General features: G+C 44.8%; 1 protein-coding gene across 1 annotated transcript; it reads left to right on the top strand.

Annotated features, from left to right (window-relative positions):
- The first annotated feature begins 786 nt into the window (after positions 1 to 786).
- LOC123397129 lies at positions 787 to 2759 on the top strand. Its single transcript, XM_045091795.1, has 2 exons — positions 787 to 1736; positions 1862 to 2759. Exons 1-2 carry the CDS (start codon positions 934 to 936, stop codon positions 2517 to 2519), a joined length of 1461 nt encoding a protein of 486 aa, XP_044947730.1. The 5' UTR covers positions 787 to 933; the 3' UTR covers positions 2520 to 2759.
- The last annotated feature ends 12668 nt before the right edge of the window (positions 2760 to 15427 follow it).

The raw sequence follows: 15427 nt of genomic DNA, 5'->3' as shown, positions 1-15427 counted from the left end.
ATAGCGTTAGTCCGGGTTATTTTCATTCAAATCATGCAAATTAGAGTTCAAAACAAGGGCAAAAGAATTTGGAAAAGTAGATACGTTGGAGACATATGAACGCCCTCGAGCATGCCGTGGGCATGGTCAGGCGGAAGAAGATGGGAAGGCGAGCCGCTGACCCCAACATCAGCATGGCGCGCAGCGGAGCAACACGCGAAGGTGACCATCACGCGTAAGTCCACGAACCGAGTGAGCGACCTACACGTGTTCGAGAACTCGCGCTTGTGATTACGGTGCCAACGAGGAATGACGATCAACCTTCATGATCTTTGTTTTGTTTTTTTGGTTTGCTTTTTGTTGAAATCGGACGTGAAAAAGAAGAAGAAGACCTTGTCGGAGTGCGGTGGACGGACGGACGGCTAGAGGTGCTCTCCACCAGCGTCCCCACCATGCCAAACGGGCCCATCAGAATGGGTGATTTTGTGATCCGCAACCTCCTCACTAGAATGGATGATTTTTTATGATTCATGTGATTTTATAAAAACGCCCCTGAATTCTCTGTGTATAGCAGTTGTCCGACTCGTCGTAGCTGACTTGGCAGTCAACACACGCGTGGAGAGGCTAGTCAACATCCCAATCAGCAAATACATGCCCAAAATCGTATTATCGACTGTATATAAATCACTAAAACAATTATGAAGATTGTATTTCGACTATTTACAATTACATGAACTAATATGACCAACAAGATAACTATGAAGAGCTGCGGTAATTTTCTCTCAATAGAATATGAGAGATCACGGCGCTCGCTGTTTTGGACTAATATTCGGATCAGGTGTGGCTTGTGTCCTCATAAATAATTCCTGTGAGCTACCCACGGAGAGAAGAGAAGAGACCAGGCCCCGAGCCGAGGCCAAGCGAGCGACAAGATCCAACCAACATTTAGCTACGATGGTTTTCCTTTTGGACGCCGAAGCCGAGAGAAGAGCAGGGCAAGGCGGCGATCCAGATCCAGATCCAGCAGCGGTGACAAGTAGAGAGATGGACCAGACGCAGCGGCTACCCGAGGACGTGCTCGCGGACGTCCTCCGCTGTCTTCCACCGCGCAATCTTGCTGCGGCCCGCTGCGTCTCCCGCTCCTGGCACGCCGTTGTCGACGCTCATCGTCTCCTGGACCGGGACCTCCTCCCGCTCTCCTTGGCCGGCTTCCTCATCAACTTCTATGACTTTTGCTTCACAGAGTTCTTCTACCCCTCAAGTTCAACGGACACCGCAATCCGCGGCTATGGCGACCTCCACTTCATGCCGACGGACTACATCCCTGTCGAGGATGCATGCAACGGCCTAGTTTTGATAGACCTAGATCATTATGTGGTTAATCCCGCCACACGACGTTGGGCAAGCTTGCCCCCACGCCCACCTCTTCCCTTGGAATTTAAGGGCTTTCATGAACGAGGCTACATCGTGTTTGATCCGACGGTGTCGCCGCACTACCAAGTGCTTAGGTTCTTACATGTCCCCCCTGTCTATCGACTGGACGCAGAGGTGAAGCAACGGCAATGGCCTCCGTCGCCATACATGATGCATGTTTTCTCTTCAGAAACAGCAACGTGGGAAGAGAGATCGTTCATCCGACAGGGAGATGCCCTAGGGACTCTTGCCGACATCGGACAGCTTGAGCTGCCAATGTCAGATGAACTGTACGCTGTGTACTGGCATGGAGAAATCTATGTGCACTGTCATTTTGTTATGAGGTACTGTATTTTCTAAGCACCATCATTTCTCCTTACATTATTATTTCCTCTTCAATTCAATAAAGAGCTTGCATTGGTTCTTGATTTACTAATATCTTCTTCTTGTCAATGACTCCTTCCAACAGAATATCGTTATCAAGTAGGACGTACCAAGTAATTAAACTGCCAACAGATGTTGACCAGCACCGGTGGACGGAGGTTCTTCTTGGAAGATCAGAGAAAGGGGTGTATTTTGCAGCACTTGATGCTCAATGTCAGCTTCGAGTTTGGATACTTACTGAATTACCCTGCGATCGGAGTGAGTGGCTTCTGAAGCATGATAACAACCTTCACCAAATCCCACCACATCAAAACTATGATCCACCAATTCACAGACCCTGGATTATGGCAGATATCAACTACAACTTCAATCCAGCTATTTACAGTACAGTACAAGACGAGATCGAGTTGAATCCAGACAATGAGATGGCAGATATCAACTACAACTTCAATCCAGCTATTTACAGTACAGTACAAGACGAGATCGAGTTGAATCCAGACAATGAGATCATCCTTGAAACTAGACTTGAAAGGCACACGAATGAACATATTAAGATCCTTGGATTTCATCCTTACAAAGAAGTTATTTATTTCAGTCAATCATTGGACAAAGGATTCGCCTATCATCTACATGAACTCAAGCTAGAAGACTTGGGCCGCGTGCGCCCAAAAGGATTAGATTACTGCTATACTAAGTTAGTAGAAAGATCTATTCCATATACACCTTGTATGTTTGGCCCATAATAAGGAAATAATTAATTAATTGAGAAGCTTGTTAGGGATTTCGAACGGGAAGCTATGCATACGTCTCTGTCCCTGGACCTTCTTCACTTCCCAGCATATTCATTTTTTATTTACATTTTACTGTCTCATGTACTGTTACTCAGTTATATACTATATATAAGATCTACCATGAGCTTACTAATATAGGGCTATGGGTTCAGTTGTAAGGATAAGATCCAAATTAAGACTTGTGTTTGACAATAATGCAAGAAATGTTGTGCTTCTCCCATTCTAGGGCATAACTGCAAGTCTTGTGTACTCAGTGTCAGATGCAAAGTCTTGTGTACTCAGTGTCAGATGCAAAGTCTTGTGTACTCAGTGTCAGATGCAAAGTCCAAGTACTCAGATCTCCTGCAACTATGAACTATTTTTTTAAATGTTGAACTGCAAAGAGGTCGTGCTCCAGAGAGTGATCCTAATTTGACTAACTGCAATGACAAAAAACAAGGGAATATATATAACTACAAAGGACAAAAGAGAGTAAAGGCAATTCAAAAAAACATGCCCAGAGTCAGTGAGAAGGGTATGCATCTTGAACGAAAAGGAAGAGATCTCCCAGTTGAAATGGGCAACAAACCAAATCATGTCTTGCGACACAGAAATAATTGTTTGCAAATGAAGCAGATACTGGACTATTGACAAAAAAATAACGCTATTGTATTGTCTTTACCAAAAGAATGGTAATGAACAGGTTTAAACCACACATTATGCTAGCACAATACATTGCTTAACCTACATCCGTGTATACAGAACTAAAGATATACGAGACACCTTGCCAGCCTCCTATGGAGCCATATTTCTGTCCTACAATGGAGAAGAGGCAATACAATTAAACAAAGATTATTTTTTTCAGTTTCAGCGAATATCACAAATGGAAGAAGTAATCATATTCTGTTATTTCATTCTCTATATTACAACCAAACAAAACATGATCTTATCGTTTCATCTGACGAATAAAAAATACAAGCATGTGTTGAATCAGACAGTTTTCGTTTCAGAGAACCTGTAGTGTCAAATGCGGACACACCGCTTGCAGTCTCTATGCTCGGTTTCCTATGTGTGTTCATACGTTCACCCAAAGCAGATCAGCATTTTGCTTCAGGTAAAAACCGAACTGGGTGAAGAAAATTAGCAATAGTAAATACAGTCAAAGACCAAAATGACTTGGCCAAAACAATCAATAGAACAACACAACGCTTGTGAGATTGTGTGCTTCATACTACCTAGTTGAGAGTAAAATAAAGAACAATTGGATGTGAGACTTTCCTTACTCAGGTTTCGTGTGAGATGTATATATCACTATACAATAATAAGTGATGTAGGAGTAAATAACAATTAGGGAGTACAAATAATCATTATAAATAGAATGTCCGGTAACAATCTAATTTGCAAACAGAAATGGTGCTCCACAAAAACTGCAAAAATACAAGCTATAACTTATGATACTGTAAATAGTGGAAAAGATACATGAGACGTCCATATATATTAGAGAACTTGGAGGATATAATTCATGGAGATTTCTGATAGTAGCCGCTGCCAATTTTCCAGCAGTATTTATTTCCCTAAGCTGGCAGGATTAGAACTGACAGAGATGTTATCTAGAATCTTTTCAACTTGATCCTCAAAGACGTTTCAACTTTCAACCTCTAAGAAAAAAAAATATAATAAGCTCTGGCTCTGGTAAATACCGTCTTAAGCTGATGCTCAGAGATGTGTCAACCGCAAGCACAAAGGTTCTTCAACAAAATAACTTCCACAAACAAATATAAATGACAGTTTGTATGCCAAAACCTCGCTTATGTAACATGCACAGTTTTCCCGACATAACCACCATATTAAATCAGGCGTGTAGGCATACCGCTCCAACTTAAATCAGTAGTTCTTTGGAGGAAGCTCTTAGCAGGTTTACTGGTCCCTTTTGTAAGTTACAGTATCTGAAACAGGAACAGTGTACAAGACCCAGTAGCCTACATCACTGACAAAATGATATAAGCTAGCACAATGCCCCGTGGGTTGCTACCGAACTACTCCTAAAAAGCAAAAAAGAAAACATGATTTTGCAGAGTACATTTGGGTTGGATACATCATCAATTGTGTGTGAAATAATGAAATGATAGTTCGTATAACCTGGATGAAGAAGTAACAGCTCAATGCAAAAATAAAGAGAAAATAATAACACTATCAGTAAACGCAATAACATAACTGTTAAACGTTGTAAACATATCCGGTGTATAGAGATAAACCGGTATGAGTTTGGAAGTGTTTTAGGTTGTTGGGGTATTACTTGTAGATCAAACCAACAACCTAACCACCTTTGTAATCCTCTTGTAACCCTAGCCGGTTGGCATATAAATTAACATGAAGGCGCTCCTGCGAGAGCAAGCGTTGTCTCATCTATTTTCACGTGGTATACAGAGTTTGACTCTTCCATCACATCTAGATGTCTTCCTCCTCCGCCGTCGCCATGGCTACCCCCTCCATCGCTTCTCTCGGCCACACCATCACCGAGAAACTTAACAGGGAAAGTTTCCTTGTTTGGAGGGCGCAAGTGCTTCCTCATGTCCGGGCTGCCGGCAGGATGATTCCCTCAAGCCCCCCCCCCCCCCCCCCCCCGCTGAGCTTGTCTCGGAGAAAGATGTCTCCGGGAAGAAGGAGCTCGTCGCCACACCAAATCCCGAACATATGGTTTGGGTAACGCAGGACCAGCAGGTGCTTATTTTCTGCTTGCGTCCCTCTCCCGTGATATCCTTCTCCAGGTTAGCAACTGCGAGACTACTGCGGCGGTATGGAAGGAGCTCCTCCAGAGCTTCTCCTCGCAATCACGTGCGCGCATCATCCAGCTACGATCACTGATCGGTAGTACCCGGAAGGGTGACTCCTCCGCCGCCACCTTCTTCACCAAGATGAAGGGCCTGGCGGACGAACTGGCTGCAGTCGGGAAGCCCCTAGACGAGGACGACGTCGTCTCCCACATCCTCCAGGGGCTGAGGCACGAGCCCGAGTACAATGGGTTCGTCTCTGCCATCTGCCATCTCCCATCGGTCTCGGTGAGCTTTTCTCTCTGCTCCTTGCCGCCGAGGCTCGGATCGCCGCCCAAACCAGCGTCTACACCGCCAACTTAGTTGCTCGGGGAGGTGGTCGCGGCCGTGGAAACGGCAGCAGCAACAACGGCTCCCGTGGTGGCTACAACAACAATAACACGGGAGCACGCTTCCCCGACAACAACAACAATACATCCCGCCAGGGTGGGGACCGTGGTGATCGCGGTGATCGCAAATTTGAGAACTGTCAAATTTGCAAGGAAAATGGACATGGAGCATGGCGCTGCAGGAAGCGCTATGACTGCAACTACAACAACAACGTCCGTAACCCGGCGGGTGGTGGAGCTGGAGGTGGAAGTGGACAAAGATCCGCCAACGCCGCACACTCCTATGGAGTAGATACCAATTGGTATCTTGACACTCGTGCAACAGATCATGTAAATGGGGAACTTGAGTGTTGGGGAACGACGCATGGCAAACAAAAATTTTCCTACGCCCACGAAGACCTATCATGGTGATGTCCATCTACGAGAGGAGATTTGGATCTACATACCCTTGTAGATCGCACAGCATGAAGCGTTAAGAAATGCGGTTGATGTAGTGCAACGTCCTCACGTCCCTCGATCCGCCCCGCGAACTGTCCCACGAACCGTCCCACGATCCGCTCCGATCTAGTGCCGAACGGACGACACCTCCGCGTTCAGCACACGTACAACTCGACGAAAGACGGAAAAGTAGATGAGTTCTCCGGCAGCATGGCGGCGCTCCGGTGGTGGTGAAGGATCTACTCCTGCAGGGCTCCTCCCGAGCTCCGCAGAAATACAATCTAGAGGAAAAACCGTGGTGTTTGTGGTCGGGCTGTCGTGGCAAAAGTTGTCTCAAATCAGCCCTAGAACTCCACTATATATAGGAGGAGGGGAGGGGAGGCTTGCCTTGGGGTCCAAGACCCCAAGGGTCCGCCGGCCAAGGAGGTGGAGGAGTCCACCTCCAATCCTAGTCCAACTAATATTGGAAGGTGGAGTCCTTCCCTTCCTTCCCACCTTTTTCCTTTTTCTCTTTGATTTTCTATCTCCTGCGCATAGGGCCCTTTTGGGCTGTCCCACCAGACCACCAAGGGCTGGTGCGGCACCCCTAAGGCCTATGGGCTTCCCCGGGTGGGCTGCCCCTCCCGGTGAGCACCCGGAACCCATTCGTCACTCTCGGAACATTCCCGGTAATGTCCGAAAACCTTGCGGTAATCAAATGAGGTCATCATATATATCAATATTCGTCTCCGGATGTTTCCGGAAACCCTCGTGACGTCCGTGATCTCATCTGGGACTCCGAACAACATTCGGTAACCACACATATAACTCAACTATACTAAAACATCGCCGAACCTTAAGTGTGCAAACCCTGCGGGTTCAAGAACTATGCAGACATGCCCCGAGGTACTCCTCGGTCAGTATCCAATAGCGAGACCTGGATGCCCATATTGGATCCTACATATTCATCGAATAACTTATCGGTTGAACCTCAATGTCAAGGATTCAGGCAATCCCGTAGGTCATTCCCTTTGTCCTTCGGTATGTTACTTGCCCGAGATTCGATCGTCGGTGTCCGCATACCTATTTCAATCTCGTTACCGGCAAGTCTCTTTTATCGTTCCGTAATACAAGATCTCGTGACTTACACTAAGTCACATTGCTTGCAAGGCTTGTGTGTGATGTTGTATTACCGAGTGGGCCCCGAGATACCTCTCCGTCACATGGAGTGACAAATCCCAGTCTTGATCCATACTGACTCAACGGACACCTTCGGAGATACCTGTAGAGCACCTTTATAGTCACTCACTTACGTTGCGACGTTTGATGCACACAAGGTATTCCTCCGGTGCGAGTAAGTTATATGATCTCATGGTCATAGGAACAAATACTTGACACGCAGAAAACAATAGCAATAAAACGACAGGATCAATATGCTACGTTCATAGTTTGGGTCTTGTCCATCACATGATTCTCCTAATGATGTGATCCCGTTATCAAGTGACAACACTTGCCTATGGCCAGGAAACCTTGACCATCTTTGATCAACGAACTAGTCAACTAGAGGCTCACTAGGGACAGTGTGTTGTCTATGTATCCACACATGCATTTGAGTTTCCAATCAATACAATTCTAGCATGGATAATAAACGATTATTATGAATAAGGAAATATAATAATAAATAATTTATTATTGCCTCTAGGGCATATTTCCAACAGTCTCCATAATCGAGAAAAATTCTTTAGTCCATTAGTTACCAAGGATAACTTTGACCGCTGTTCAGTGATTCAATCATGGATCACTCTCTGTACCCTTTAACATACTTGCGGCAAGGCACACATCAGGAACGGTACACAGCTTAGCATACTTTAGAGTCTATGGCTAAGGCATAGGGGACGACCTTCGTCCGTTCTCTTTTTTCTGCCGTGGTCGGGCTTTTGAGTCTTACTCATATTCACACCTTACAACACAGCCTAGAACTCTTTCTTTGCTGATCTATTTCGAACTGCTTCAAAAGCTTGTCAAGGCATGCATTTCATTTGAAAGTTATGTTTAGCATTTTGATCTATCTGCATAGATCGTGATGCTCAATGTTCAAGTAGCTCTATCCAGGTCTTCCTTTTAAAAACCCCTTTCAAACAACCTTTATGCTTTACATAAATTCTACATTACTTCCGATCAACAATATGTCAACCACATATACTTATCAGAAATTCTGTAGTTCTCCCACTCACTTCTTTGGAAATACAAGTTTCTCATAAACCTTGCACAAAACCCAAAAGCTTTGATCATCTCATCAAAGCGTATATTCCAACTCCGAGATGCTTGCACCAGTCCATAAAAGGATTGCTGGAGCTTGCATACTTGTTAGTATCCTTAGGACCGACAAAACCTTCTGATTGTATCACATACAATCTTTCCTCAAGGAAACCGTCGAGGAAACAATGTTTTGTCTTCCTATGTGCAATATTTCACAAATAATGCAACAACTACTAACATAATTCCAACCAACTTTTAGCATCGCTACGAGTGAGAAAGTCACATCATAGTCAACTCTTTGATCTTGTCGAAAACATCTTTGCGACAAGTCGAGCTTTTCTTAATAGTGACTTATCACCATCATCGTTTGTCTTCCTTTTAAAGATCCATCTTTACTTAATAGTCCTACGACCATCAAGTAGTTCTTCCAAAGTCTCCACTTTGTTTTATACATGGATCCTCTCTCGGACTTCATGGCCTCCAGCCATTTGCCGGAATCCGGGCCCACCATTGCTTCTCCATAACTCGTAGGTTCATTGTTTTTCAACAACATGACCTCCAAGACAGGGCTACCATACCACTCTGTAGTAGTACACGACCTTTGTCGACCTACGAGCTTTGTAGTAACTTGATCCGAAGCTCTAATGATCACCATCATAAACTTCCACTTCAATTGGTGTAGGCGCCACAAGAACTTCTTCCTGCGCCCTCGTACACACCAGTTGAAGTGACGGTTCACTAACCTCATCAAGTTCCACCACCCTCCCACTCAATTATTTCGAGAGAAACCTTTCCTCGAGAAAGGACCCGTATCTAGAAACAAACACTTTGCTTCTGGATCTGATATAGGAGATGTATCCAACTGTTTTGGATATCTTATGAAGATGCATTTATCCGCTTTGGGTTCGAGCTTATCGGACTGAAACTTTTTCACATAAGCATCGCAGCCCCAAACTTTAAAGAAACGACAACTTAGGCTTCTCCAAACCATAGTCTATACTGTGTCATCTCAACGGAAATACGTGATGACCCACAAGTATAGGGGATCAATCGTAGTCCTTTAGATAAGTAAGAGTGTCGAACCCAACGAGGAGCAGAAGGCTCTGTTAAACGGATTTCAGCAAGGTAATAACTGCAAGCACTGAAAGTAGCGGTAACAAGTGATTGTGTAGCAAGGTGAAACGTAGCAAGGAAAGAGTAACAAGTAACAAGTAGTAGCAACGGTGCAGCAAGTGGCCCAATCCCTTTGTAGCAAGGGACAAGCCTGAACATAGTCTTCTAGGAGAAAAACGCTCCCGAGGACACACGGGAATTTCTGTCATGCTAGTTTCATCATGTTCATATGATTCGCGTTCGTTACTTTGATAGTTTGATATGTTGGTGGATCGGCGCTTGGGTACTGCCCTTACTTGTACAAGCATCCCACTTATGATTAATGCTTCTCGCAAGCATCCGCAACTACAAAATAAGAATTAAGACAAAGTCTAACCATAGCATTAAACTAGTGGATCCAAATCAGCCCCTCACGAAGCAACACATAGACTGGGGTTTAAGCTTCTGTCACTCCAGCAACCCATCATCTACTTAATACTTGCCAATGCCTTCCTCTAGGCCCAAATATGGTGAAGTGTTATGTAGTCGACGTTCACATAACACCACTAGAGGAAAAACAACATACATCATATCAAAATACCGAACGAATATCAAATTCACATGACTATTACCAGCATGACTTATCCCATGTCCTCGGGAACAAAAGTAACTACTCACAAGACATAATCATAATCATGACTAGAGGTGTAATGAATAGCATCAAGGATCTGAACATAAACTCTTCCACCAAGTAATCCAACTAGCATCAACTACAAAGAGTAATCAACAATACTAGCAACCTTACAAGTACCAATCGGAGTTGCGAGACGAAGATTGGTTACAAGAGATGAACTAGGGATTGGAGAGGAGATGGTGCTGATGAAGATGTTGATGAAGATGCCTCCCCTCCGACGAGAGGAGTGTTGGTGATGACGATGGCGACGATTTCCCCCCTCCGGGAGGAAAATTTCCCCGGCAGGATCGTCCTGCCGGAGCTCTAGATTGGATCTGCTCAAGTTCCGCCTCGTGGCGGCGGTGAAACCATGAAAAAGCTCCCTCTTGATTTTTTTCCAGACCAGGACGCTTCATATAGCAAAAGAGGGGGGCTAGTGGGCCTTCAGGCAGCCCACAAGCTTGCCCACCGCCACCAGGGGGGTGGTGGCGGAGTGGGGGCTTGTGGAGCCCTGGTGGACCCCCTCCGGTAGTTCTTTTGCCCAGTATTTTTAATATATTCCAGAAAAAATCTACGTAAATTTTCAGGGCATTTGGAGATGTGCATAATAGTGGACTAGGATTTGCTCCTTTTCCAGTCCAGAATTCCAGCTGTCTGAATTCTCCCTCTTCAAATAAACCTTGCAAAATAAGAGAGAAAAGGCATAAATATGGTACCACAAGTAATATAACAGCCCAAAAGCAATAAATATCAACATGAATGCATGAGGAAAATTAGACGTATCAACTCCCCCAAGCTTAGGCCTCGCTTGTCCTCAAGCGAAAACCAAGTTCCATAAACATGTCCACATGTTGAGGGACGAAGGTGTCGATAAAACATAATATAGACATGAGGGCATCATGATCACACATAGAATAGCAATATATCATAAAGATTCTTATGGGAAAGTGACAATTCCTTCACAAAGCAAAGCATGAAGCAAAAACCTTACCGAGAAGTAACCAACAATAGTCCATAGTCATTGAAGCAATTGCAATTTATCACAGCATCAGTAAGAGTCAAATAAGAGCCTGTAAGGCAAACCCACATACTCAATCATCTCTTTTGTTTTCCACAATTGTTACAACTCACATGGTACTCATGGTGTCAAAGTTTCAGCTGGACACAGAGGAAGATTGGGGCTTATAGTTTTTCCTCCCAATGATTTACCTCAAGGGTAAAGTCAACAACAATAAAGCATGAGTACTCAACTCCAAGTTGATATATGAATATAGATCTTTCCCAAACATGTGGCGGTAGCCAAGACAAAGGCAAAAAGGGAATTGGTGATGATCACCATGACTCTTACAACGGTAAAAAGTAAAGTTTCAAGATAGGCCCTTCGTAGAGGGAAGCAGAGGTTGTCATGCGCTTTTGAGGTTTGGATGCGTGTCCTCTTAGTGCGGAGGAACGTCACTTTATATTGCCTCCTGTGATAAAGAACTTTATTATGCAGTCTGTCGCTTTTATGTCTTCCTCATCACAGGTTCGTACAAAGATCCTGAAGGCACCCCGCTTTCGCAGCTTTGGGTACGATTTGATGGAGCACCTCGTCGGGCTATAGCCGATTTCTTGGTTACATGGAGCCTTGTATGTTGATTGGCAATACGGAGAAGGTAGACATGACATTCACTCGAGCAGAGGGAATGGCGCACATCTTTGTATTTGTCATCACTATGGAACATATTCCTGACACAGTCCGATGGACGTATGATGGCAGTGGTTTTGACCTTGATATTGAGCTCAAGGAAAGTGAGGATATTCATGAGATGGATAAGGACATTGACATGGACACGGATGAGGGTCATGGCGATGAAGGAAATTTAGACAAGGGCACACAGCCGAGAGATGGCGCTGATAGAGGCTCTTTATCTGCTGATAAACTAGAAGATAATGCTACGAGGAAGCAGTCTCTTGGTTTTTCATTTACGCATTAGCTGAGATTTGGATCCTTTGGATCTTCATCAGCGCCTTCCAAGCTGTGGAGTGCCAGGGTTGACAGTGACGATCCGGCGGAGCATGAGCTGCCGCCGTTATCACCAGTTGACTCACCAACTCGCGGCATTGCGCCTTCTACTGATTTACTTGGCAGTCCTAGGATGGAGGCGCATGTAGACTAGAAAACTGTTGTGGCGTTCGCGACACCTCAGCGCACCATGGGAGTCTGTGAAGACAACCAGGCTTCAACATACTCGGCGGGGGCGGTGCTTCCCAAAGCAATGCTCGCTGCCACGGGTGACACATACAATAGTATGGCTGCTAGTACACCCAGGGCGAGTAGCAGCCAAGGGGTTGCACTCACCTCGGCAGCCTCTGGTGGCGAGGAAGGTCCAGGACCAGCACCTGGTGTAGTCTCCGGTGGCGAGGCAGGCCCAAGACCAGCACCTGCTACACCCCTAACATGCACGTTGCAGGCTGCCCTGGTCACGTCGCCTCCTATGCAACAAGTCAACCAGCTGAAGGATGCGTTTGCGGGTGATTTGGATGCTACTGGTAGTTTGACTCGGCGTGGGATGGTCATGCAAACTCGCCACATGACGATAGCGATTGATGGTGGTGGCTCGGAGGGCCAGGCTAGAGGTGTGATGGGCAGTCACAATATGTCGAGGCCCTCCAGTGAGGAGGTGATCGAGTTTGAAGGCATTCCGGACCCGGCGATAGAGGCTAGGCGATCCAGTGCTCGCGTGCAAGCCCAACCTGATGTTGACGAGCTACAGATGGGCCGTGCAATGCGCGCGGCTAAGCTTCGCGACATCGAGACCTCTTTAGGTATGGCTATCGATACGACCTGTTCTATTTTGCAATTTTCTGAAGATGATACAATTAGAAATGCAACCGACCTAGGGATTTCATTGGGTAGTAATGGACATGAGATATCTACATCAGTAAATGACTTACTAGACTTAGAGGCGGAGAGAGCAATTGAGACGGTGAGAAACATTACAGTAGTTAAACCAATGAATGATCAGGATATAAACGCATTAGGGTTGGGAGCTTTCGAGTGTTTATGTGAGGATCTTATGCCATCTCCCATTTCACCTGAAGAACCAAATGATTTACTTGAGGAGGGGTATGAGGCCCCTTCACAAACTAATACTATCATGCAACAAATGACTAGTTATGTGGACCGGTCGGATGTTCAGGATAGGCCCAAGAGGACATGGAAGAGAAAGATTTATCCTCTTTTAGCCGTGCGCCGTAGGTCTAGGTTTAAAACGGCTAAGAAATTTCATGATGAGCAATGAAAGGAATATTCTGGAATAGCATAGGTCTAGCAGACTTGGCTAAAATAAGATTTCTAGCTGAAACAACTATTGAGCAAAAATTAGATTTCATTGCATTGATGGAAACTGGGAGGGATATTTATACGGCTCAATTCCTAGATATGTTATCTGGAGGGGCTGAATTTGACTGGTACGGTTTACCGCCAAGTGGAAGATCCAGTGGGATTTTTCTTGGGGTACAGTGTGACACACTCGAGGTCCAAAATGTGGTATATGGGGACTTTCCCGTTAAGTTTAGAGTTCGCTCCAAAGTGGATGGGTTCCGATGGGCCCTTGTAGCAGTCTACGGGGCGACCCAGCCTGAGCTTAAGAGAGACTTCTTGGCTGACCTTGTTCGAATATGTGGGGATGAGAGGCTACCGATTTTAGTGGGGGTGACTTCAATATAATTCGGAGGCGAGATGAGAAAAATAATGATAACTTTGATGGCAGATGGTCATTTATGTTTAATTCTATCATCGAAAGCCTTAATTTGCGAGAGATAGAGCTATCAGGGAGAAAGTTTACTTGGGCGAACTCCTTACCTAACCCAACTTTTGAGAAGTTGGACAGGGTTCTCACGAGCGTGGAGTGGGAGCAGAAATCCCCCCACGTCACAGTTCGCGTGTTACCAAGAGCTATCTCTGATCATACGCCTTTGTTTGTAGACTCAGGGGAAACTACTCACGTTGGGAATAAAAACATTTTCTCTTTTTAATTAGGATGGTTTGAAAGAGATAGGTTTGTAGACATCGTAGCCAGAGAATGGGCTATGGTCACGAAAGGTGATACCAATGTGGGCAGGTGGCAAAATAAGATAAGACATGTGAGGCAATTCTTACGGGGATGGGCAAAACATGAGAATGGAATTTATAAGAAAGAGAAACAAAGATTTCTCGGACTTATAAATACGTTAGGTATTAAGGCCAAACAAACGTTATTAGATGACGATGAGAGGTCATCTAAAACGGAGGCTCAACTAAAGCTCAAACAACTACTCAGAGAGGAGGAGTTGAACTGGGCACTTCGAGCGAAAGTCCGCCACGTCATACAAGGAGATGACAACACACAATATTTCCATCTGATAGCCAATGGAAAACATAGAAATAAAAACATAATCCAGCTAGAGCAAGATGAGGGTACAATTGTGGGACACGAGAATCTGAAATTATATATCTCGGAGTATTATAAAAATTTATCCGGGGCTCCAGAGAATAATTTTGTATCCATGGATGAGCATATGGATGGAGACATACCTCAGCTCGGGACAGACGAGAACGAGGTACTATCCAAGCCTTTTATGGAGAAAGAGGTGTTTGACGCGATATTACAAATGAAAATAATACGGCACCAGGCCCAGACGGGTTTTCTGCTGAGTTTTATAAGAGATGTTGGCATATTATCAAAGGTGATTTGTTACCTATGTTCCAAGACTTATACAACGGAAACCTGCAGCTATTCCATCTTAATTATGGGAGAGTGACATTGTTGCCAAAGAAGGAAGGAGCGATGCGTATTGAACAGTTTAGACCTATTTGCCTGTTGAATGTTAGCTTCAAGATTTTCACTAAGGTAGGCACGAATAGGTTGACGAAGATTGCACATGAGGTGGTGCAACCTAGTCAAACAGCTTTCATGCCAGGCAGGAACATACTGGAGGGTGTGGTAGTTCTTCATGAAACACTGCATGAAATCCAATCGAAGAAACTAGATGGAGTAATCTTCAAGGTGGATTTTGAGAAGGCCTATGATAAGGTCAAGTGGCATTTCCTACAACAGGCACTACGTATGAAGGGTTTTGATGAAATATGGAGAAGACATATTGAATCCTTTGTACGAAAAGGAAGTGTTAGAATTAAAATCAATGATGACATGGGCCATTTTTTCCAAACACTTAAAGGTCTCACGCAGGGAGATCCAATGTCACCTATCCTATTTAACATAGTTGCTGATATGTTGGCAATCCTAATAGGAAGGG

The sequence above is a fragment of the Hordeum vulgare genome, chromosome 5H (genome assembly GCF_904849725.1).
Source record: "Hordeum vulgare subsp. vulgare chromosome 5H, MorexV3_pseudomolecules_assembly, whole genome shotgun sequence".
NCBI lineage: Eukaryota > Viridiplantae > Streptophyta > Magnoliopsida > Poales > Poaceae > Hordeum > Hordeum vulgare.
The sequence above is the reverse complement of the archived record's forward strand: the minus strand, read 5'-3'. Positions and strand labels throughout refer to the sequence as shown.

Coding starts and splice junctions, on each gene's coding strand:
- LOC123397129 (XM_045091795.1), top strand. CDS start 934: ATGGTTTTCCTTTTGGACGCCGAAGCCGAGAGAAGAGCAGGGCAAGGC. Junction 1,737..1,861: donor CACTGTCATTTTGTTATGAG/GTACTGTATTTT, acceptor TCCTTCCAACAG/AATATCGTTATCAAGTAGGA.